The 25,289-nt window shown below is 43.4% G+C and overlaps 1 protein-coding gene across 12 annotated transcripts in view; it reads left to right on the top strand.

Annotated features, from left to right (window-relative positions):
- The window catches only part of LOC113030572 (disks large homolog 2-like), a 175,923-nt gene that overhangs the window by 5,574 nt on the left and 145,060 nt on the right, over window positions 1-25,289 (top strand). For 8 of the 12 annotated variants that reach the window (XM_026182128.1, XM_026182129.1, XM_026182133.1 and 5 more), the window contains exon 3: window positions 3,712-3,843. The exons of 3 other annotated variants lie outside the window; for them this stretch is intronic. In XM_026182128.1, the coding sequence (XP_026037913.1) occupies window positions 3,712-3,843 (132 nt within the window). Of the gene's footprint in view, window positions 1-3,711; window positions 3,844-25,289 lie in introns of those variants that run through there. One more of the 12 variants, XM_026182141.1, reaches the window with a different exon arrangement.

Raw genomic sequence — 25,289 nt, 5'->3', positions numbered from 1 at the left:
TGTACATTTTATAAGTGCAAAATAAATGAATACAAATGCAAATAGAAAACTCTTAAAACAAACAGGAAAGAGTTGAATGCATAACTTTTATTTGCATCAATATAGCATTCAGAGCTGGATTTACTGGTCTGTTTTAGATCATTGACCTGCTGCATAACCCAAGTGCTCTGGAGTGTCAGACCACAAACCGATGGCCAACATTCCCCTTCGGGATTTTCTAGTAAAGAGCAAAATTCATGGATCCATCAGTAATAGAAAGTTGTCTGAGCTCTAAGCGGTAAAGCAGTCCAAAGCTGCCACAGTACCACCACTGTGTTTGACTGTTGTGTGATCTTTTTATTTTGAATTTTGTTTTGTGAGTCCACAGAATACTTTCCCAGAAATGTTGAGGATCATCAATAAAAATGAGACAAGCCATCATACTTGTTTTGTTGAGCAGTGGTTTTGTCGAACTCTGCCATGCAGGCCATTTTTGCCCAGTCTCTTTCTTATTGTTGATTAATGAGCTTAGGCAAGCGAGGATGAGTCGCTAATGCCCTCTTGGAGTAATTTTGACACGTCAGCCACTCCTGGGAAGGTTCACCACTGTTCCAAGATTTCCCCGTTTGTGGATAATGGCTGTCAAAGTAAATCACTGGAGTCCTAACGTCTTAGCAATGGCCTTGTAACTGTTTCCAGACTGATTGGTTCCTATTACTTTGTTACTCATCTGTTCTTGAGATCTTTTAACTTACTTCACTTTGATAGGTTATATTTAAACTCAGTCTTCCAACAAATGTGGAATTTCTGCATTTTCTGGGGTCATCTTTGTCTAATATTAAACTTTGAGGATCTAAACCATGTAGGTGTGACAAATATGGAAAAAATAAGAAATCAGGAAAGGGATAAATACTTTTAAGAGCAGCGTATGTCATTTAGTAGTATTTCATAAAACTCAGTAATTTCACCTACATTAATGTTAAGTACAGTGAGAAACTCTACATAGTAGAGTCTTTGTCTTTGTAGGTTCTCAGTCATCCAGGTCATGGTAGTCTAAAGATCTTGGAAAGAAAAGCGTCTGGACTTCTTTAAGTTTTCCTTGAAGACGTTTCACCTCTCATCCGAGAAGCTTCTTCAATTCTAAGACCAACTGGTGGAGAGTTTATAAGCCCTAGTGGGAGTTTTTAGATTACAAAGAACGTTAGTGCACAGACACAAAAGGGTAACGAAAGAGGTATTTAGTTTTTACTGCAATACAACGCGGAACCGAAGAAATAGTATAAACTGTCTGCGTGTTAGGCTGTCGCTTAAAGTTTTTCTGTTTTCTCGGTGCTCCATCTTCTTGCCTAACATCTGACTAAGACATTTGAGATCTCTTTTATACGCTGACACACAAATGAAGTGTTCTTCTAATTGAGTTTGAAAAAGTGTAACTTGAGAGAGATTAATTTGTACTTAATGTGTTGGATATTGAAGGCCAGTGTTTCTAAGTGGACAAATTGTGTTAAATGGTACAATTTGTGTTCAGAGAGTCACAAAATCAACGAGAATTCTATTTGAATGAACCCAGCAGACCTCTGCTCACAGGTTCTGTTTAGGGTCATGAGCTCTAAACTGCTCGAGCTTCATGTTTTCAGAATTGTCCACATAAGCTTTCCTCCATGCATAAACAACTATCTATGCATCTGCCTTCTGATGTGGAACAAGCCTCCACCCCATACACCACCTTTGAACTGAAACACAGATTGTTCAAACATCAGTGCTGCGCTTCTCTCTGCTCTTGTACCAGGAGGGAGCACACCATGCAGCCAGATCCAGTATGTAATGGAAAAAAAGATCTATTGTATGCCATAAACACCATGCATCACTGTCAGTCCCTTTTATTATCTTATACAACTTTGCCACAAGATATTAAGTGTCTTCATGCATGCTCAATCATCCAGGTAAGTAAATCCCAAAAGGTTGATTCTGTTCATCTGGACGTTTTCAGTGGGAGAAACGTTTCATCATCATCAGGTGACGTCTTCAGTCTCAGCTGACTGCAGGTTTCCAACCTTACAAACAGGACATTGCACAAAGACTGAAACTAGCACCACTGAATGCATGTGATCGATCACTGTGATTGATCATTAATATGTAAATTATGACCACTGATCAATAGCCATGAGTCCCATTCACAGAGAGTTGATTGGCTGCAATCACAGCATGTAAGATGGTGACAGATGTACCCTTAGGCCCCTCCTCCATTCAGAGATGGTCTTTCCCTTTTCACGTAAATGGCCTTCTTGACTCCGCCCTCAAACCAGCGTTCCTCCCTGTCCAGGATGTTACATCCTCATCATTGAAACAGTGTCCACTGGCCTGTAGGTGTAAATAGGCTGCAGAGTCCTGGCCTGATGAGGTATATCTTCTGTGTTGTGCCGTCCTCTTAGCCAGAGGTTGTTTGGTTTCCCCGATGTATAAATCCTGCCAGTCCTCCTGCACTTAACAGCGTACACTATGTTACTCTGTTTGTGTCGGGGGACCCGATCCTTGGGGTGGACCAGTTTTTGGCGCAGCGTGTTTTGGGGTTTAAAAGCCACAGAGACCCGGTGTTTAGAAAAAATGCGTCTCAGCTGCTCCGATACTCCTGACACGTACGGGATCACTGCAGGTGGGCAGCGGTTGTCCTTCTCTCCTGGATCTGCTGGAGCTTTCTTTAGGAGCCTTCCCAGCTTTGACAAAAGTCCAGCTGGGATAACCACATTTACTCAGGGCCTTCTTGATGTTCTTCTGCCTCCCTGGCCGCTGTGTCAGGTTTACGGTACACATCAGCTTTTAGATGTCCCCCATTACTGATGGAAATCTCACAGTCTAAGAAGGCTAACCTGCCACTTTTCATATCCTCCCTGGTGAATTTGATGTGTCGGTCCACTGAGTTAATGTGTAATAGTACTGACCCTTGTATATGAAATGTGTGGAATGAAGACACGGAGCAAACACATGTGGTTGGTGCTGAGAGTGGTCCTGTTGCTGAGGTTGGGGTCATCCTGTCATCTCTTATGAACTACTTCCACTGCTTCAGTGACTGGAACACAATTGAAGAGAGATGTAACATAGTACGAGCCCATCATCTGCGTCCATACTGACATCTCTCACTTCCGAACTAAATTCAAGCTGCCTAATGACGGGTCATGATAGTCTTTCTGGTTTAGCAACCCTACCCATGTCTGCCTGAAGGATGATAATGTTGCTGTCATTAATAAGTGATGTGAGTACCTTCCTCTCCTCCATGCTGATGTTGGATGCTGGTGGCCTTGCATTGCTGAGACAGGCCGAAACTTTCAACATCTACAATGTTGTTGTTTCAAATCGCTTTTTTCTGAGGCACGATTTGTCTAGGCGTCACAGCAAAGTTCAACGCTTTTGCAAGGATGTTTTTCTCTGCTTAGATGACAAATTTTTCACCCACTTGTCCCCATCCTCGGTGTGGCATCCTCTCTTCAGTCGGCTAGTTTCAGTCAGTATGCAAAGGTAGTGGGGAAACCTGCAGTCAGCTGAGACTGAAGAAGTCACTTGGATGAGTGACAAAACGTTTCTCCCACTGAAAATACTTTGTCTCTATGAAGAGAATCAACCTTTTAGCACAGGATATTAAATATTACCAGATCAATGTATATATTTTACATAAATTATCCATGAGAAAAATAAACCAAGGAAACCCCAGAGCCTTTTTTCCTCTGTGCTCTGCAGACACAGCTCGAGCCCTTGCACTTTTGGAGGAATACTGCACTAACCTGAGGAAACCGGAGGAGCAGCTGCTCAAAACTGCCATTCAAAGAGTGATGGGGATTTTCAAAAGCAACCTGTTTGAAGCTCTTCTTGGTAAGTCGCACAGCCACAGTGTATCAAGCAGACAGCATTTGCTTTAAGTTCATACTGTGGTGATTTTCAAAACAAAAGTTTTTGTAAATACATAGATCACTGTGTTGGTGACCTTGTGAAGAGTGAATGCAAGAAGAGTAGCGTGGGCTGGTTTGCAATATGAATGACCGTCACAGTTTCCAGATTGTTGCTGGGGTCCAGCTAAAACAAAAAAGTTCTCCTCAGATACATTTTTATTAATAGTTCTTATCACACTGATTTGTTTTCAAAGGGTCACCTTTCTCATAAGTTTGACTTTAATTACTAACTTGCTGTGATGCTGTTGAAATACGGTGCAACGTCATGATCACAGCTTTGATTGGCAAATCCAGTCAGGGAGAAACTTGTGTATGAATGGTGGACAGAGTAGCGGTGCTGCAAGATCGTCCAATATTTTCCAAAACCACAACTGACTGCTTCAAACTGACAGCATCATTACAAGGTTTTATTAGTGTGTGTGCAATTGTTACACATTCGTTACTGCTAACATCTAAAGATATAGCCAAACACATCTTATAAATTCCTTTAATGGTGAGAAAGATGTAGACATTGCAAGCATAGATCAGTGGTCATTGATCAATGGTTGCTCATCAATGGTCATAATAATTTGCATATTAATGATCAAAAAACTGACCTCACAGCCCATTGTTCGCCAGTGGTGCTAGTTGTAATGATTATGCAAATGTACTGTAAGACTGGGGAAACCTGCCGTCAGCTGAAACGTCCAGATGAACAGAATCAACCTTCGGGGATTTCCTTACCTGGATGATAGAGCATCCATCAAGACATTGCAATCACAGAGTTCTGCTATGGAATAAATCCCTCCTGAAATAGATTTAATCATCTTACAAAGCATTAGGTGCTTTGTAAGATGATAATCTGGCCTGTGGCATAGTCACTCTGGCTAAACCCCCTCAGTGCAGAGTGGACTCGTGTCTAGATTCAACCCCTTCATCATCCCTGCCTCTCTGGAGTCGTTCCTCTGAGCAGCTGAACGACTCTGATCAAATGTTACTGTATTTTTTGGTTAGTATTAATGGCATATTTTAGCAGGTTTGTTAGCAGGAGAGTTTCCTCTCAGATTTGTAGATATGCTGCTGGATGTGGTTGTGCCATGAGGTATTTATTCTTTAAAAACACAGAAGTACAGATGAGCTTGCCAACTGCACATAAAGCAAACACACCTCCCCGTAACCCAAAGAACGATGCCACCAGTTGTCTCAGTCTGCTGAGCTTGACAGCGAGGTTGATGACCACAGCAGCGCAAAATTCCTTTAGTCTTTTTTATATGTTTGTTGTGGTCAAATTAATATTAAAATGCTGAAACAAAATAATACCCTGAATATGGGACAAATAAGCTATTTCTTTTCTTTTCTGCTTTAGAAAGCTAAATGAACCTTGTGTTAAAACCATGATCTTTACCATCTACTGTCTACTATACTTAATGAATAGCAAGCACCAAGAACATTACAGCGCTCCCTCGTTTGTCGCGGGAGTTACGTTCTAAAAATAAGCCGCGACAGGTGAAATTTGAGAAGGAGCCAACTTTAGTTTTTACAATTGTTATAGATGTTTTAAGGCTGGAAAACCTCTCACTACACACTTTATACACTTTTCTCAGACAGGCACGAACATTTTCACACTTTTCTCTCTTGTTTAAACTCTCAAAGTTCAAACCTTCGTAGAAAAATAGGTCCAGTATTACAGAATGAAACCAAAGATCAAACCATGTTTTCAGGTCCAGAACACGGGAACAGAGCAGCTGCAGAGAATTCAACATTAATGAATCATCAATGGTACGGAAGTAGAGGAAGCAAGAAGAATGAGTAAAGTTTGACTTTTCTGACTGTTTTGTTTCGCCTAATGTGCCTTATAATCCGTAAAATATGGTAACTCCTACCAGAAGTCCAACTGTTTGTGCGATGGTTGGCATCTTCCTTGGGTGCTACTGCAGGAGCCTTTGATGGAGCAAAACGTTTCGTCGACATGGTTGTTTGTTGGGGAGAAAACTTACAAACATACAGTGCAGCACTTCAGTCACACTGCTGGGATCGAAGATTTATGTAAATTTGACAAGCTGAACACATCCTGTCCTGTACAGCAGACACAGCACAGGATTAGCCAATCAGGAGGCAGAACACAATGCGCTGTAAAAAAAAGAAAGAAAAAAATGCACAAAAAAAGGCTGGCACCATGATGCCAGATTCTTCACTTCGTCCATGTAGGCCGCCTGTTGTTGGAGATGGCACCCAACACCACTGTGTCGTCAGCAAACTTCACAATGGTGTTGGAGCCATGGGTGGCCACACAGTCTGAAGTGTAGAGGGAGTAGAGCAGTGGCGAGAGGACACATCCCTGAGGTGCTCCTGTGTTGATGGTGATGTTAGAGACGCATCTACCCACCCTCACCACCTGAGTTCTGCCAGTGAGGAAGTCCAACACCCATGCACACAGACGGCTGTTGAGTTGAAATGTGAGAAGAAAGTATATTCCCTACAGTTAGGGTGAGGAGAGTCCATAATTGCTCATTTACTGTTTAACTGTATCTGTGAACTGCAGTTAGTTACAGTGGGGCAAAAAAGTATTTAGTCAGCCACCGATTGTGCAAGTTCCCCCACCTAAAATGATGACAGAGGTCAGTAATTTGCACCAGAGGTACACTTCAACTGTGAGAGACAGAATGGGAAAAAAAATCCATGAATCCACATGGTAGGATTTGTAAAGAATTTATTCGTAAATCAGGGTGGAAAATAAGTATTTGGTCAATAACAAAAATACAACTCAATACTTTGTAACATAACCTTTGTTGGCAATAACAGAGGTCAAACGTTTACTATAGGTCTTTACCAGGTTTGCACACACAGTAGCTGGTATTTTGATTTACCCTGATTTACCAATAAATTCTTTACAAATCCTACCATGTGGATTCATGGATTTTTTTTTCACATTCTGTCTCTCACAGTTGAAGTGTACCTCTGGTGCAAATTACTGACCTCTGTCATCATTTTAAGTGGGGGAACTTGCACAATCGGTGGCTGACTAAATAGTTTTTTGCCCCACTGTAGGTTCATCTTTAGCTGAGGCAGGTCTGTGAGTCTCTTGTAATAAAACCATGTCTGTCATTTTTAAGCTGGTTACATTTCCATAACCTCTTCTCTCTGTAGCCAGATCCATGTATGTTCCATGGGATAAACCTTAATGTGCCCATAGTTGTGTGTGTGTGTGTGTGTGTGTGTGTGTGTGTGTGTGTGTGTGTGTGTGTGTGTGTGTGTGTGTGTGTGTAACTAATGTTGCACACCGCGTGTGATGCGCAAATGAATAAGAAAAAACATGTCCACTGGGTGTTAAAAAAATGTGGTGACAGGTTTTTATGAGTGCAATATGTAGACCAGAGGGGTGCTAGGTGTTGTTTGATTATGTGTGTGCACATTGAGTGGACGTATGTGTGTGTGTGTCCTACATATCTGTGTGTGCTGTGAGGCTGTAGTGGATGTGCTGATGCTGAGTGTGTATGTCCGAGATATTGCCGCGCACATGTGAAAAGATTGAGGGAGCAGAAGCAAGAGGGAAAAAAGGGAGGAAAAGGAAATTAAGACGAAGTGAAAAAATAGTCACACACAACTTTCTTTTAAGTTTATGAGCTGTTTGTTACTGAGTAGGAAACAGCTGATCGGTGCAGTGAGAGACGGGAGAAAAACATGCAAAGGCACTAATGGGAGGGATGAAAGAGAAAACGTTTTAATCTCCATGCTGTGGAGATTGACGGTGATTTATCTGTGATGATATCACGATGATTAAAGTATTGACATGAATCAGCTATTTAGGTGTTAATGGAAGAGGAGGAGAGAAAAATCTAGCGGATTCTTATCTGAAGTGTGGTTAATACAACCAGGGAGTGGTGCTGGGGTCATGGTAGAGCTGTCTGTCCACGTAGCGCCGGTCTGTGGCGATGACAGCATACAGCTGCATCAGACTGGGAACAGGACCTTGTGTCACTCCAGGATCTCTTTGGGGAACTGGTCCTGCTGAAGTCTGTTCCTTTCAGCTCATTCTGCTTGGAATGTCTGAATTTGGCCACAATAGGACGCAGTCTTCATACTTCAGGCCTCCTAGTTCAGAGCCAATGGATTCTTTCTAAGCAGATGTTTTTCACAATGCCGTCCGGAAGCTTCAGGAAAAGGTATCACAGTAACTTCTGTGTAGACTTATCAGGAAGTCCTAAAAACTCCCTGAAAAGCCTTCAGCTGATCCAAAATGCTGCAGCAAGAGTCCTGACAGGGACTAGAAAGAGAGAGCAGATTTCTCCTGTTTTGGCTTCCCTTCATTGGCTTCCTGTTAAATCCAGATTTCAAAATCCTGCTCCTCACATACAAGGTCTTAAATAATCAGGCCCCATCTTATCTTAATGACCTTGTAGTACCATATCACCCTATTAGAGCACTTCGCTCTCACACTGCAGGCTTACTTTCAGATCCTGGGACCCTCACCGGGATCTTCAACAAATCCCTCGCACAGGTCCACGGAAGACGCTGTAGCCACAGCACTCCATGCTGCCGTAACACACCTGGAAGAGCATGGAAGCCATGTGCGGATGCTTTTCGTGGATTACTGCTCAGCTTTTAACACCATCCTTCCACACAAAGTGGTGGTCAAGCTACAAGACCTGGGGCTTCCATACAGCACCTGCATGTGGATCAACAGCTTCCTCTCGGGCCGAAGACAGAGAGTCAGAGTTGGCCACTGCACATCCTCAGCCCTGAGTCTCAGCACGGGCTCAGCCCAGGGCTTTGTGCTCAGTCTACTGCTCTGCACTCTCTACACACACGACTGCACTCCTCTCCACCAGAGCAACATATTTGTGAAGTTTGCAGACCACACCACCATGGTGGGGCTCATCTCCAGGGGTGACGAGTCTGCTTACAGAGACGAGGTGGAGCAGCTGTCGTCATGGTGTAAGGCCAATAACCTCCTCAGTTTCAGTTTCAGTTTTATTTGTCATATGCAAGTTAGCACAGGGTCAACATCGCAATGAAATGTATTTGACGAGCAGAAGACAGTCACTCAGCAGAATGGTACAGTAGAAAAAAATAAAATAAAATAAAATAATAAAAAATAAAAAATTTTGTTTTGTGGCAGTTGTTGCAGTATTGCACTTTTTTTAAAATATAAATATCAATAACAATAAAGTGAAGTGACCAGTGCAGATTAAACAGAGTACTTGTGAAGCTGCAGGTAGCTTCTGAGCGCGTCCTGTGGACTGTGTGTGTGTTTAAGTGTTGTGGTTGAGGTGTCGTATGGCTTGATGGTAGAAACTGTGTTTAAGTCTTGTAGTCCGAGCAGACAGACTCCTGTAACGTCTGCCAGATGGTAACAAGGAGAAGAGCTGATGTGCTGGGTGGCTGTGGGCCTTGATGATGCTGTGTGCTTTACGGAGGCATCGCTGGAGATAAATGTCCTGAATGGCAGGAAGCCTCGTGCCAGTGATGTGCTCTGCTGCCTTCACCACCCTCTGTAGTGATTTACGGCTGCTGGCAGAGCAGCTTCCGTACCAAACTGTGATGCAACTCGTCAGTAAGCTCTCAATTGCACACCTGTAGAAATTTGAGGTGATGTTGGCGTTCATACCAAACTTCCTCAGCCTCCTCAGGAAGTAAAGCCGCTGGCGAGCTTTCGTGATAGCAGTGTCTGTGTGAAGGGTCCAGGAGAAGTCCTCGGTGATGTTGACTCCAAGGAACTTGAAGCTGCTGACCCTTTCGACCTTGACACCGTTGATGTGGATGGGCTGGTGCTCCCTGACTGGTCGTTTCCGGTAGTCCACTATCATCTCTCTAGTTTTGCTGATGTTGAGAGTCAGGTTATTTTCCAGGCACCACTCGTACAGTGCCATCACCTCCTCTGTATAGGCCGTTTCATCGTTGTCTGTGATGAGGCCTATGATGGTTGTGTCATCCGCAAACTTGATGATGATGTTGGACTTATGTTTAGCAACACAGTCGTGTGTGAACAGGGACTATAGGAGGGGGCTAAGCACACAGCCCTGTGGCGTACCTGTGTTTAGGATGAGTGGTGAGGAGGTGTGCTTACCAACTCTCACCACCTGGGGCCTGTTTGTGAGGAAGTTCAGAATCCATCTGCAGATCGGTGTTCCCAGCCCAAGGTCGACGAGCTTCGTGGCAAGTTTTGAGGGGATGATGGTGTTAAATGCCGAGCTGTAGTCGATGAAGAGCATCCTTGCATATGTATTCCCTTTTTCCAGGTGAGTGAGGGTGGTGTGCGTTGCCAGGGCGATGGCATCCTCTGTGGCTCTGTTTGTCCGATAGGCAAACTGAAGAGGGTCCAGTGTGTCAGGGAGGGAGGAGCAGATGTGACCTTTGACCAGCCGCTCCAGGCACTTCATGATGACGGATGTCAGTGCAACAGGACGGTAGTCATTCAGACAGGAGACCACTGATTTTTTGGGAACAGGAATGATGGTGGATGCTTTGAGGGACGTGGGGACCACTGACTGCCTCAGGGAGAGGTTGAAGATGTTGGTGAACACCTCTGCCAGCTCGTCTGCACACACTCTGAGTAGCCGGCCTGGGATGCCGTCTGGCCCTGGAGCTTTGTGAGGATTTACCTTTTTAAAGGTCCATCTCACAGCTTCTGTTTTCAGAGGTAAAGTTGCAGCCTCACTGTCCTCCTGAGGGTAGAGGATCTGCTCTCTGTTGTCTGCGTCAAAACGAGCATAGAAGTTGTTGAGCTCGTCTGCGAGAGATGCAGTGGGCTGAACACTGACTGTGTTGTCCTTCTTGTAGTCAGTGATGCAGTCAGTCCATCCCACAGTCGCCTGGTGTCAAAGCTGTGGTAGCTGGACTCCATTTTGTCCCTGTAGTCCTTTCTGGCCTTTTTTATGGACTTTTGGAGGTCATACCTGGCTGCTTTATATGTTAAAGGCAGAGGTCTGCACTTTTAGCTTGGTGCGAATGTCTTTATTTACTCCTCAACACTCCCCCTTCTCAACTCCTCCTCCTCAACACTTCAAAAACCACAGAACTCATAATAGACTTCAGAAGGAAAAAGGCAGAGATCCAACCACTATTCATTAATAGGGACTGTGTAGGAAGGGTGGCAAGCTTCCGCTTCCTGGGAGTCAACATAGAGGAGAACCTTTCCTGGAGTGCAAACATCTCCAAGCTGCTGAAAAAGGCCCAACAGAGACTTCCTGGGAATTCTCAGGAGGAATAACATCACACAGACTGCTGGTGTCCTTCTGCAGCGCCACCATTGAGAGTGTACTAACGTACTGCATATGCATCTGGTACACTAGCTGCACAGTGGCTCAGAGGAAAGCACTCCAAGAGATCATTAACATCGCCAAAGGATCACTGGCTGCCCCCTCCCCACGCTGGAAGATCTACACAATACCCGCTGTCGTAAAAAAGCTCAGAACATTATAAAAGATTCCTCACTGGCCACGCCCTGTTTGAACTGTGGCCCTCGGACAGACGGCACAGAGCAATCAGTGGAAGGATTAATAGACTCAAACACAGCTTTTATTCATCCGCAGTAACACGTCTGAGTGCTGCTACAAAAAAATGTCCATCACGGCACTCTTGAATTAATCTATGCGCTGACTGAAGCATGTATGTGAATGTTTGCTAATACTTTTCTTATTAGCACTTTAAGTATTTTATTTATTGATTTTATTGAATTTTATTGTTTTATTTATATTTTCATATTGTTAGGGATGATGCACTGACCATTTTTAATTTTGTTGTACCTGTGACAATGACAGTAATGACATTCTGATTATGGAGATCATGGCTTTACTGAATAATTAATAAAAATGTGTTTTATGCAACATTTGCGATTTTTGATTTTGCCTTATATGTTTGGCGTCGTGAAGGCGGAAAACCGGTGAAAGTGACTAAATGGTGTTGACAGCGCCACCTGGGGAGGGAGTTACACCCCAGGAGAGATCACAGTAGCTAGTGCAAATGTTGTACTAGCCACAAAAGCCCAAAGGCTCATTATTAGGTGAGGCAGGTCAATTTCACAAATCAAAGTTTATTAGACTACTAAAAGCATAGAGCTGCAAAAAAAAAGAACTTCAGTTGCAGGGCTGGCAATACAAAACCTTTAATTAAAACATTTTAATAAAAAACAATAATTAAAGGGGCAAGGTTCTCTGCCATGGTGCTACCCTAGTTAAAATAGCAGCTCGGTAAAATAATTCAACAAAATGGTGGAGACCGGCCATATGCTTTACAGGAAAGGATAAGAACAATGAACCAGTAGCTCAACAACAGGTTTTACCAGATGACTTTACAATAAATTCTTAAAAGCAAGTTCTGTTTCATAGCACTTAACAATGTTCCTGTTGAACTTACACAGCTAGAATGTGAGGGCTGTAGAGCTAACAATGTTGGAAAAGCACCTGACAATTAAGAAAACCATCTGAAAACTATCTGAACCCCATGAAACCGGTTCTTGGTCAGAGGGCCCGGTGGCGCCAGTGTCCGGCAGCCTCGCCTCTGTCAGTGCGCCCCAGGGCAGCTGTGGCTACAATGTAGCTGCCATCACCAGTTTATGAATGTGTGTGTGAATGGGTGGATGACTGAATGTAGTGTAAAGCGCTTTGGGGTCCTTAGGGACTGAGTAACGCGCTATACAAATACAGGCCATTTACCATTTACTTGTATACTGGTTCTCAGTAGTCCATTTTTTGACATTTTAGTCTGCCTGCCTATCAATCCTGCTTATCAGTTCCAGTTTCACTTGTCCTACCACCAACAGATTTCATTTGTGTGTCAGAGGAGAACAATACCAATAGCAGGAATAAAACCACTGTTCATGGATGTTAAGTCATTTGTTTGAAATCAAATCACAAATGATTATCATCAAAAATATACAGTCTCCTGTAGGGTTTTTGTGTATGGCTAGAATCAGTCCTGAAAGCTTTAGGTTTTGATGATTAGATAGAAGGGCATTTTTTCCCAGATTTTAAATTCCAAGACCCCTTTGTCCTGTGCAGTACTGTACACACCTTTGTCAGCTTACAATGTGGAAAGCTGCTGAGGGTGATACAGCATAAACACATCTCTGGTCACTAAGACACCTGGCACCACAAAAAGAAGGAAACATAGAGGGGGAAGAAAACGTCTGGGGTCAGAGCCAGATTGTGAGAGAGTGAAACACTTCCCTCAGTTATTTTAGCGAATGTACAGTCATTCACTATAAGACTGATGAAATGCAAGCTAAACCATATGTATGAATATCAGGCTGCATCGATGGTTTCCACAATGGTGTAAAACTATTGTTAGAGAAAAAAAATGAGTAACTCAGATATTGAAATGCTGGCTGTTTCACTGCGTCCACTTCATCTTCCCAGGAAGTTTCCTCATATATCACATTCAGGTTTATATTCATTTCAAAGTAAAAGTTTCTCCACGTGCTTTGAAGTAGCAGCCAAGAAGTAGCAGCCAAGAAAGGTGTAATTTAAGTCTACGAGCAGTGAACATCCGTGTGCACACCTGTGTGGATCAGCGTGCTTGTATTCAAATGGTTTCCCCATGTAATGGTCTGCAAGAGGATGTAGAGAGCCATAGCCCCGTCCCCCAGGGCATGAAGCAGGCATGGAGGAGATCCAGGCCCCAGACATCCAGAGGCCCCAGAGTGCGAGAGCCCAAGGAGGACCACCGGAGGGGCATCCGTGCCACCCTCATGGGAAGAGCTGAGGATCCCCAGACGAGGGGTCACCCAGTAGCCACCGGGCAGAAGCTAGAGGGGGCTGCACCGGCGTGCCCGCCGGTTCTGCCAGCAGCCAGCTGTGCCAGAGTGAACCGAGCTGCAGGCCCAGAGGCCGGAGGCCCCAGGGCCCCCCGTGCCCCGGAAGAGGCCTGACCGAGCAACAGGCGCCAGGTCCCGCCAAGTAGCCACCGGGAGTGAGCTGGTACATACCTGAGCGCCCAGCCCCGGACACCAAGAACCACCAATGCACCGACCCCTGAGGGCATCAGTCACCGGCAGGGAGTGTGGTGAGGGGAGATAGGCCTCCACACTTTGGAGGGCCTGGGAGTTCCCAGAGAGGTGGAGTCTAAGACCCGACCTGACATAAGACACAGACAAACAGGCACACACAGACACAAACATGCATTCCCACCCTCATGCACACATGTACAAACTCTCAGCACTCACCCAACGTAAGGATTGATCACCCCTGAACATATGAATGTTGCATTAGATGAACTATTAGGGCATTGACATCCTTCATGCAATGGAGCCACTGTAGCAGGGCTTGATCTGAGCATGGTGAATGGGAGTCTGAGGAGGAAATTACAAAATGTTGCCACAGACACTCCTTTTCTACAATGCTGTATCTCACTACTCGAGGTCAGTTAAGGGTCTAGTCAGTTTCGTGAAGTTTGGCCTGCCTCGTATCTTTCTTGGTCTTGGGATGTTGGCAGGATACGATGGCCGCTATCTTGTCCCCGAGATACTGTACCTCCATCCATCCAACCACACATTTCTTTGGGTTGGCTGTGAGTTCTCCACCTGGAAAATGGTTCTGCAATACAGCAACTTTTACTCTCTGAGCCTTTGTGAGATGGTCTTCACAATAGAGGGAGGTGGGAATGGTGGAATTTGGCACCTCCAATCCAAACTCATCTCTATCCTTTACCAAGCTCATCAGGCTCACCAGAGAAGTGGTTTCAGTGCCTCTCCATGCTTTGAGGAGGTTGAGGTGATATGCCTTTGTGGCTCCTCCCCTGTCCGAAAGAACCATCTTGTAGTCTATGTTCGGAACTTGCAGTGTGACCACGAAAGGCCCTTGACACTTGGTGGGTAACTTTGAGCTACAAGAAGCGAGCAACACAAGTACTTTATCTGCCGTTGAAAATTGTCGGCGCCTACCCCGTCATATTCCATATGCAGTGCCATTGAGTTATAGTCAGCTGCCTGGAAAACTATTTCCTGGTGTTTTTTGACACCAGAAATTTGGTGCGTTCCTCATCTGCGCAAGTGTCACAACTCACACTCGATACACTCTGTCCATAACCATGATAAAACGTGGGTAGGTCAGTGCTGTGTCATGGGGCATCGTTCAACCATTGACTTAGTCAATGGATGAGTATAGAGTAACTTCACGAGATAACACTAGTGGGACATCTCCCATGGAGCGAATCACTGGAAATAGCGGGGGCTCCCAAGAAACCCCCACTGATGATATTGCATCACATATTGAGGACACTACAAGTCCCTGTCAGTGGTAAATACATGCCAACAGATTGCCCCAACAGGTGTAGTGCAATAAGAAAACACCCAAAAAGTATCCTGCACCTGCAGACACTCATGTCATATGTGCTATCATTTACATATTGAGGCATCTATAAATTCATACTATTTTGATACATTTGTGTGTGTATAAAACATGGTTGATTACGAATATTGCATGAAGTACTATCTAAAGGTCTACTAGAAGATGTAAATGCAGCATTAGGGACAATTTCCTTCTGGGTCAACCTTCAGTATCAATAAAGTTTAATTGAATTGAATTGAATCCCTACTGTAACCATCACTGAAACCAACCAGCTGGTCCAAACCACAGCAGTAGTGACTACTGAGATGCATGGATACAAGATTAACACCCACAAGGTGCAGTACCCCCCATGAAGAAGGAGAGTATAGGCCAAGATCAAGGCAGCACAGAAGGAAGTTAGCTGTCAATAGTTAACTATCAGAGCTGCAGACAGGTGTGATGAAGAAAGGGATGCCTAAGAAGTACAGCAGGCTGTCTAGACCTGTGGCTAGTGGAGCTAGCTGGCTACAGATACTGACTACGAAATTAAGCAATCGTTACCCACCTACATGCACCCAAGCTGAATGCCAAATGTAAACGAGACATCAATTCAATGATCCACACTACACCACTACGATTTACAGGAACAGCACAAAAATATATTTTGGACTAGAGAACGAAGTTGGATGGTAACGGAGAGAGGAAAGGTAGACAAAAATGAATGGATTGTACTACCAAAAGGCAACAAGTGCCTGGGAATCCCACAGCCAAATTGGAACCATGAAGAGGCCACTAGGAAAGTCACAACCAATTTAATTTAATTTAATTTCAATTCAATTTTATTTATATGGCACCAAATCACAACAACAGTCGCCTCAAGGCGCTTTATATTGTACAGTAGATCCTACAATAATAGATACAGAGAAAAACCCAACAATCATATGACCCCCTATGAGCAAGCACTTTGATGACAGTGGGAAGGAAAAACTCCCTTTTAACAGGAAGAAACCTCCAGCAGAACCAGGCTCGGGGAGGGGCGGGGCCATCTGCTGCGACCAGTTGGGGTGAGAGAAGGAAGACAGGATAAAGACATGCTGTGGAAGAGAGACAGAGGTTAATAACAGATATGATTCAATGCAGAGAGGTCTATTAACACATGGTGAGTGAGAAAGGAGACTGGAAAGGAAAAACTCAATGCATCATGGGAATCCCCGGCAGCCTATGTCTATTGCAGCATAACTAAGGGAGGATTCAGGGTCACCTGGTCCAGCCCTAACTATATGCTTTTGCAAAAAGGAAAGTTTGAAGCCTAATCTTGAAAGTAGAGATAGTGTCTGTCTCCTGAATCCAAACTGGAAGCTGGTTCCACAGAAGAGGGGCCTGAAAACTGAAGGCTCTGCCTCCCATTCTACTTTTAAATACTCTAGGAACAACAAGTAAGCATGCAGTGTGAGAGCGAAGTGCTCTAATAGGGTGATATGGTACTACAAGGTCATTGAGATAAGATGGGGCCTGATTATTTAAGACCTTGTATGTGAGGAGCAGGATTTTGAATTCTGGATTTAACAGGAAGCCAATGAAGGGAAGCCAATACAGGAGAAATCTGCTCTCTTTCTAGTCCCTGTCAGGACTCTTGCTGCAGCATTTTGGATTAACTGAAGGCTTTTCAGCGAGTTTTTAGGACTTCCTGATAATAATGAATTACAGTCGTCCAGCCTGGAAGTAATAAATGCATGAACTAGTTTTTCAGCGTCACTCTGAGACAGTATATTTCTAACTTTAGAGATGTTGCGCAAATGGAAGAAAGCAGTCTTACATATTTGTTTAATATGTGCGTTGAAGGACATGTCCTGGTCAAAAATGACTCCAAGGTTCCTCACAGTGTTACTGGAGGCCAAGGTAATGCCATCCAGAGTAAGAATCTGCTTAGATACCATATTTCTAAGCTTTTCAGGGCCGAGTACAATAACCTCAGTTTGATCTGAATTAAGAAGAAAGAAAGTTAGCGGCCATCCAGGTCTTTATGTCTTTAAGACATTCCTGCAGTTTAACTCATTGGTGTGTGTTATCTGGCTTCATGGACAGATAGAGCTGGGTGTCATCTGCATAGCAGTGTAAATGTATGCTATGTCTTCTAATGATGCTGCCTAAGGGAAGCATGTATAATGTAAACAGAATTGGTCCTAGCATTGAACCCTGTGGAACTCCATAATTAACCTCAGTGTGTGAAGAGGACTCTCCATTTACATGCACAAACTGGAGTCTATTAGATAGATATGATACAAACCACTGCAGCACAGTACCTGTAATACCTACAGCATGTTCTAATCGCTCTAATAGGATATTATGGTCGACAGTATCGAACGCTGCACTGAGGTCTAGCAGGACAAGCACAGAGATGAGTCCACTGTCAGAGGCCATAAGAAGATCATTTGTAACCTTCACTAAAGCTGTTTCTGTGCTGTGATGAGCTCTGAAACCTGACTGAAACTCTTCAAATAAGCCATTCCTCTGCAGATGATCTGTTAGCTGTTTGACAACTACTCTTTCAAGGATTTTTGATATGAAAGGAAGGTTGGAGATTGGCCTAAAATTAGCTAAGACTGCTGGGTCTAGAGATGGCTTTTTGAGTAAAGGTTTAACTACAGCTAGCTTGAAGGCCTGTGGTACATAGCCGATTATTAGAGATAGGTTGATCATATTTAAGATTGAAGAATTAATTAATGGCAGGACTTCTTTGAGCAGTTTTGTAGGAATGGGGTCTAAAAGACAGGTTGATGGTTTGGAGGAAGTAATTATTGAAGTTAACTCAGAAAGATCAATTGGAGAAAAAGAGTCTAACTTAACATCAATGGTACTAAGAGTAGCTGTAGATAATATTACCTCTCTGGGATGATTATTGGTAATTTTTTCTCTAATGATAAAAATGTTATTTGTGAAGAAGTTCATGAAGTCATTACTAGTTAACGTTAAAGGGATGGTTGGCTCAACAGAGCTCTGACTGTTTGTCAGCCTGGCTACAGAGCTGAAGAGAAACCTGGGGTTGTTCTTATTTACTTCAATCAGTGATGAATAGTAAGATGTTCTGGCTTTGCGGAGGGCTTTCTTATAAAGCAGCAAACTATTTCTCCAGGCTAAATGATGATCCTCTAAATTTGTGACACGCCATTTCCTCTCCAGATTACGAGTCATCAGAGGATTGAAGATGATAACAGTGGGTGGATTATATTCTTAAACTTAGTTACAGCGCTTTCAGAAAGACATCTACTGTGATAAAGTCTACTCTCCACTGCTGTGTAATCAATTATTGTAAATGTAAATGTTATCAGGAAATGATCAGACAGGAGAGGGTTTTCAGGAAACACTGTTAAATGTTCAGTTTCTATGCCATATGTTAAAACAAGGTCTAGAGTGTGATTAAAGTGGTGGGTGGGTTCTTTTACATTTTGAGAGAAGCCAATTGAGTCTAATAACAGATTAAATGCCATGTTGAGGCTGTAATTTTTAGCATCTACATGGATGTTAAAATCACCCACAATAATTATTTTATCTGAGCTCAGAACTAAATTAGATATAAAGTCTGAGAAATCAGACAGAAACTCTGTGTAAGGCCCAGGTGGACGATAGATGATAACAAGTAAGACTGGTTTCTGAGTTTTACAGCTGGGGTGGACGAGGCTAAGCATCAGGCTTTCAAATGAATTAAAAGTCTGTCTGGGTCTTTGGTTGATTAATAGGCTGGTGTGAAAAATTGCTGCCACACCGCCCCCTCGGCCTGTGCTTCGAGGTTTCTGGTAGTTAGAATTAGGGCTGAACGATTATGGAAAATAATCTAATTGCGATTTTTTTGCCCCAATATTGCGATTGCGATGCGATATGCGATTATTTTTTAAGGTCTTTGTCTTCTGTATTATTAAACAAAGACAAGCAATACATCATATAGTATGGCCAATACTATATTACATTAATTTTAAACTGTTCTTTCCTGGAAGACAGACCTCTGTTATGATGACATGAGGTGATGCATGAATTGATGACTGACATTTTTATTTAACTTCTTCAATCACAACAGTATATTTGAACATACACAATAGTTTATTTTTAGCTTACAAACATCTGAGCATAAAGTGCTGACAAGGAACCCTGGTGTAAACATTAAAATGAAAGTCAGTACAATGTGCAGATTGCAGAAATATACATAAACAAAATCTGTGGCTTTACCACACTCAGTTTTTCGACATCTGTGAACTACTAGACAGTCATTCAATTAAAAAATAATATTAAATAAATAAAACTAATAAATAAAAAATACACACATCTTACTGATCTCTGCAGTCAGTAACATTACACATAAAGTGCAAACATAATAGCAATTGTATAAACACACACACAAACACGCCTTTAAAATTTAAAGGCGTGAAATTGGACGGTCTAGTTCTGATTAGCGTCACCGCTGTCTCGGTGGAGTTTAATAAACTCGGCCGTCTGCTTCTTGCTATCTAAAATATAACCAGACACTGGTGTAAATTCTCGACTGTCTCATACTTCTGTTTAATAAGTTTTCTGTTTGACGTTAAGTCAGCTGTGTGAAAACCAAGGAGGAACCCACCTGGGGGATTAATAAAGTTTTATTTTATCTAATCTAATAACTTTAATCTCAGCCAAACCGATTTACTCACGAACAAACAAAACACTGAAAAAAGCCCAACAATAACATTTTTAGGTTGTCTAAGTGACTTATATATTACGTTTAACCCGAGCAGCGAAACTCCGCGGTGATCTGAAAATGATGTGCCGGGAGTTGTGCCGTTCTCGGCCGCATCAGTAACCCTCGAGCTCCCGGCTAGCTGTCGAGCTGGTGGGTAGCAGACGCCTCTGAAAACGTCGAAGCACTTTTGCAAATATGGGATATCTTGATAAACCGAGCAGATATTTGATGTTTACACAGCTACTTTCTCGCCTGAAAATATTTTAAAAGTTTATTTTGTGACCCAGAAAGATTAGTATGAGTAATTTTAAAACTTAGTAGCGGCCGCCATTGCTGGAAACTGGAGTTTGGCTGGGCTGCGCTATGAATTCTGGGATATGGTAGTAATTTGGACAGCCTTCGGCGCGTCGCTGTGACGTAATCGGTCTACAAATGCGGCCTCAGGAGGATGCAGCCCATGAATTTGGACATGTCCAGAGTATAATCGCAGCCTTTGCGGTTAGAAAATTGCACTTGATCATGTCGCGATATTATCGCAAATGCGATATATCGTTCAGCCCTAGTTAGAATGACTCGGGGGTGTTGATTCATTTAAACTAACATAATCATCCTGCTGCAACCAGGTTTCTGTAAGGCAGAGTAAATCAATTTGTTGATCAATTAATAAGTCGGCTGCACGGTGGCACGGTGGTTAGCACTGTTGCCGCATAGCAAGAAGGTCCTGAGTTCAATTCCACCATCAGGCCGGGGTCTTTCTGTGTGGAGTTTGCATGTTCTCCCCGTGTTTGTGTGGGTTCTCTCCGGGTACTCCGGCTTCCTCCCACTGTCCAAAGACATGCAGCTTGTGGGGATAGGTTAATTGGAAAATCCAAATTGCCATTAGGTGTGAATGTGCGAGTGAATGTGAGTGTGAATGGTTGTCTGTCCCTGTGTGTTGGCCCTGCGACCTGGCGACCTGTCCAGGGTGTACCCTGCCTCTCGCCCTATGACAGCTGGGATAGGCTCCAGCGCCCCCCGCGACCCTGAAAAGGATAAGCGGAAGCGAATGGATGGAATTATTAAGTCATGTACTAACAGAGACTTGGAGGAGAGAGACTTGATATTTAATGGTAAATGGCCTGTATTTATATAGCGCTTTACTAGTCCCTAAGGACCCCAAAGCGCTTTACATATCCAGTCATCCACGCACACATTCACACACTGGTGATGGCAAGCTACATTGTAGCCACAGCCACCCTGGGGCGCACTGACAGAGGCGAGGCTGCCGGACACTGGCGCCACCGGGCCCTCTGACCACCACCAGTAGGCAACGGGTGAAGTGTCTTGCCCAAGGACACAACGACCGAGACTGTCCAAGCCGGGGCTCGAACCGGCAACCTTCCGATTACAAGGCGAACTCCCAACTCTTGAGCCACGATTGCCCCGTTAATAATCCACATTTCACTGTTTTACTCTTTGGTTCAGGCGTGTAAGACTGCAACTCTGCTTCCTGGTCCCAACTCTGGATAGTCATATTTTGGGGGGTTTAATAAATTTGTCCATATTTCTAGAAATGAGAGCTGCTCCATCCAAAGTGGGATGGATGCCGTCTCTCCTAACAAGATCAGGTTTCCTCCAGAAGGTTTGCCAATTATCTATGAAGCCCACATCGTTTTTTGGACACCACTCAGACAGCCAGCAATTTAAGGAGAACATGCGGCTAAACTTGTCACTCCTGGTCACCAACAAACACCTGAAGAGAGTAAGGCAAGTCCTGAGAAGTCAGTTAAATGGGAAGAACAAAATCTGGGCAGTGAACACCTACCGAAGCTACTGAAGATCACCACAGGAGAAAAGGTACCCTGTTGGGATAATAAGTTGTCCAAAGAAGGAGATAGAAGCCACTGACATCAAGACCTGGAAGCTCCTGACCACGCATGGAGGGTTTCATCCTAAATCCAGCTTCCTGGGACTGTATGCTAAGTGGAAGGAAGGAGGCTGAGAACTAGTGAGTATAAGAACCATAGAACAAAGATCCATTAATACATCAGGAAGGTGGCCACAGATGATCATGTGCTTAGTGATTGATCCAGGCAGCAGATAGCCAAGAAAGAAGAAGAAGCAAGAAGAACCATCATGAAAGGTCAGGCCCCTGCATGGCATGTACTGGCATCAGACAGAAGAAGTTGCTGATATTGAGACATACTACCAGCGGCTGCACAAATCTGGACTGGAAGACAGCACAGATGCACTAATCATAATCCCTCTGAGACAATCAAGCACATAACTTCAGGGTGGAAGATGCTAGCAGCCAGGGCACAGCATACAGGAAGATCTGTACTGAGTATGGCCTGGAAGTACAAAGGTCACAATGGGATATGGTTCTAAAGGTGATTGAGAATGACCAAGTTAAAGTGGTATTGACTGACCAACAAGACATAGTAGTGGGGTACAAGCAGAGAAAGAAGCCCGTAGGGACAGACGCCCCTGAGATCTCTGTCCAGAAGAGCACGGCCCCGGCGTTGGGGGTTCAAAAATGACTTATAAAAGAAGTTACTCCGACATCACTTTGCAGTTTGGATTGGTCAAAAAAACTGCTATATTTATTCTATTTATTGCAGTTACTAACAGGGTCAGATAATTGCTACATAAATTGTGAATCAATCTACAGTGATAGAAATGGGTTATGTTGCTTTTATGCAATATTTGACTATATAGATCAGGATACCTAAAAATTGCTATTTGAAGTTGGAGTTAAATTGCCTGTATTTGTATAGCACTTTACTTCGTCCCTATGGACCCCAAAGGGCTTTACACTACATTCAAGCATCCACCCATTCACACACACTGGTGATGGCAAGCCAAGCTGTGGCGCTGTCACTTGGTGTTCGCTCGCTCTGCGGTAGAGTATCACTTCCTGTTCCTGCTCAAACACAGTGGTGTTTCTGAGTAGCTTATTTGCTTAGCAATTTAAATTAACAACTTTTAAATACATTCTTTTTTCATAGTATAATCTTCACGTGCTTCATCCGAAGCACACTTTCTGTGTACTCACTACCTAATTTATAGCCAAAGTATTCACTCACTGTCTCTGTACTGTTTCGCTAGCTTAGCTTAGCTCGTAGCCGACTCGTTAGCACCATGGCTACTTCACCTGTCCCTCCTGCACTTTCTTGCTCATTGTGTCAGATGTTGAGTTAATCCTCGGCCTCCTTTAGCAGTAATTATATCTGTAACAAATGTAGCATATTTGCAGCTCTGGAGGCCAGGATTACTGAATTGGAGACTCGGCTTCGCACCCTTCATTCACCTGTAGCTAGCCAGGCCCCTGTAGCTGGTGCAGCCGAAGATAGCGTAGGCCCCGCTAGCTGTTCCCCGGCAGATCCCAAGCAGCTGGGGAAAGAGGGCGGCTGGGTGACGGTGAGGAGGCAGCATAGTCCTAAACAGAAGCCCCAGGTACACCACCAACCCGTTCATGTGTCTAACCGTTTTTCCCCACTCGGCGACACACCCGCCGGGGGTCAAACTCTAGTAATTGGTGATTCTGTTCTCAGACATGTGAAGCTAGAGACACCGGCAACCATAGTCAATTGTCTTCCAGGGGCCAGAGCAGGCGACATTGAAGGAAATTTAAAACTGCTGGCTAAGGGTAAACGTAAATTCAGTAAAATCATAATTCACGCTGGCAGTAATGACACCCGGTTACGCCAATCGGAGGTCACTAAAATCAATATTGAATCGGTGTGCAACTTTGCCAAAACAATGTCGGACTCTGTAGTTTTCTCTGGTCCCCTCCCCAATCAGACCAGGAGCGACATGTTTAGCTGCATGTTCTCCTTAAATTGCTGGCTGTCTGAGTGGTGTCCCAGAAACGATGTGGGCTTCATAGATAATTGGCAAACCTTCTGGAGGAAACCTGGTCTTGTTAGGAGAGACGGCATCTATCCCACTTTGGATGGAGCAGCTCTCATTTCTAGAAATATGGACAAATTTATTAAACCCCCTGTTGGGATTCAGAGATTCTTTTATTGCTACCATATAATTTGCCTTATGAAGAATGTATTAATAACATGTTTCACAGTATCATTTATCAGTAATATTTCTTACAGGGTTTATATTGCATTGAATATGTCTGTCATCACATTGACCTTTCTATTTTTATAGGTTGAGTTCATTTTATACACAATGCATAAATGTGCTTGGTTAGAGTTGATATTCCATTCTAGAAGGTTTTAAGCTTCACTGGTGAGAGTGTCCAGATGATACATGCTGAGGGGAGATGAGAACATAGCAGGTTAATTGCATGCACGCTTACGATACACATATTAATCTAGTAGCAGGTCTGAGCGAAGGCCTAAGCGTCTTCTGCTTCAGTTTGAGACTGGCTGCAAAGTACTCTACTTAGTGATTAATGACGAGGGTCCATTATTAGGTCTCAGAGATGCTAAGACCTGAAGTTATTACCTTAAAAGGCAAGTAATGTAGAAAAGAGAAGTAATATGTCAGTGTATGGTTATTAGAAGTGTACGTGATGTACCCTTGTCTGCACGAGTTGAACTTTTGCCCGTCTGTCACCATGTATTTTTGAACTGTATTGACGTAGGTGTGATATTTTATCCTATAAAACCAGAACCCAATGTATTCTTGTCAGAGCAAAACAATCCGTATGCTGACGGTTGGTTGTTCTCCTGTGATAATAAAACTCATCGTTTGATTGCACTTTTCCGGAGCCTCCGTAGTTTGTTGTCTGGTCTAAAGTTGATCGATCTCGCAGCACCCCCAAAGTATGACTATCCAGAGTTGGGACCAGGAAGCAGAGTTGCAGTCTTACACGCCTCTCTGTAGCTTCTCTCCTCCTGCTACCCAAAACAAACTAAAACAAACTAAAACAATCTAATCTTCTAAAACAAACTAAAAACCAGCAACAAACAACTTAAACATAAACAATCACAAAGAAAGAACAATACAGTATCCACATCTGAACCAAAGAGTAAAACAGTGAAATGTGGATTATTAAATATTAGGTCTCTCTCCTCCAAGTCTCTGTTAGTACATGACTTAATAATTGATCAACAAATTGATTTACTCTGCCTTACAGAAACCTGGTTGCAGCAGGATGATTCTGTTAGTTTAAATTAATCAACATCCCCGAGTCATTCTAACTACCAGAAACCTCAAAGCACAGGCCGAGGGGGAGGTGTGGCAGCAATTTTTCACACCAGCCTATTAATCAACCAAAGACCCAGACAGACTTTTAGTTCATTTGAAAGCCTGATGCTTAACATTGTCCACCCCAGCTGTAAAACTCAGAAACCAGTCTTACTTGTTATCATCTATCGTCCACCTGGGCCTTACACAGAGTTTCTGTCTGATTTCTCAGACTTTATATCTAATTTAGTTCTGAGCTCAGATAAAATAATTATTGTGGGTGATTTTAAC

Source organism: Astatotilapia calliptera, chromosome 10 (assembly GCF_900246225.1).
Source record: "Astatotilapia calliptera chromosome 10, fAstCal1.2, whole genome shotgun sequence".
Taxonomy (NCBI): Eukaryota; Metazoa; Chordata; class Actinopteri; order Cichliformes; family Cichlidae; genus Astatotilapia; species Astatotilapia calliptera.
The sequence above is the reverse complement of the archived record's forward strand: the minus strand, read 5'-3'. Positions and strand labels throughout refer to the sequence as shown.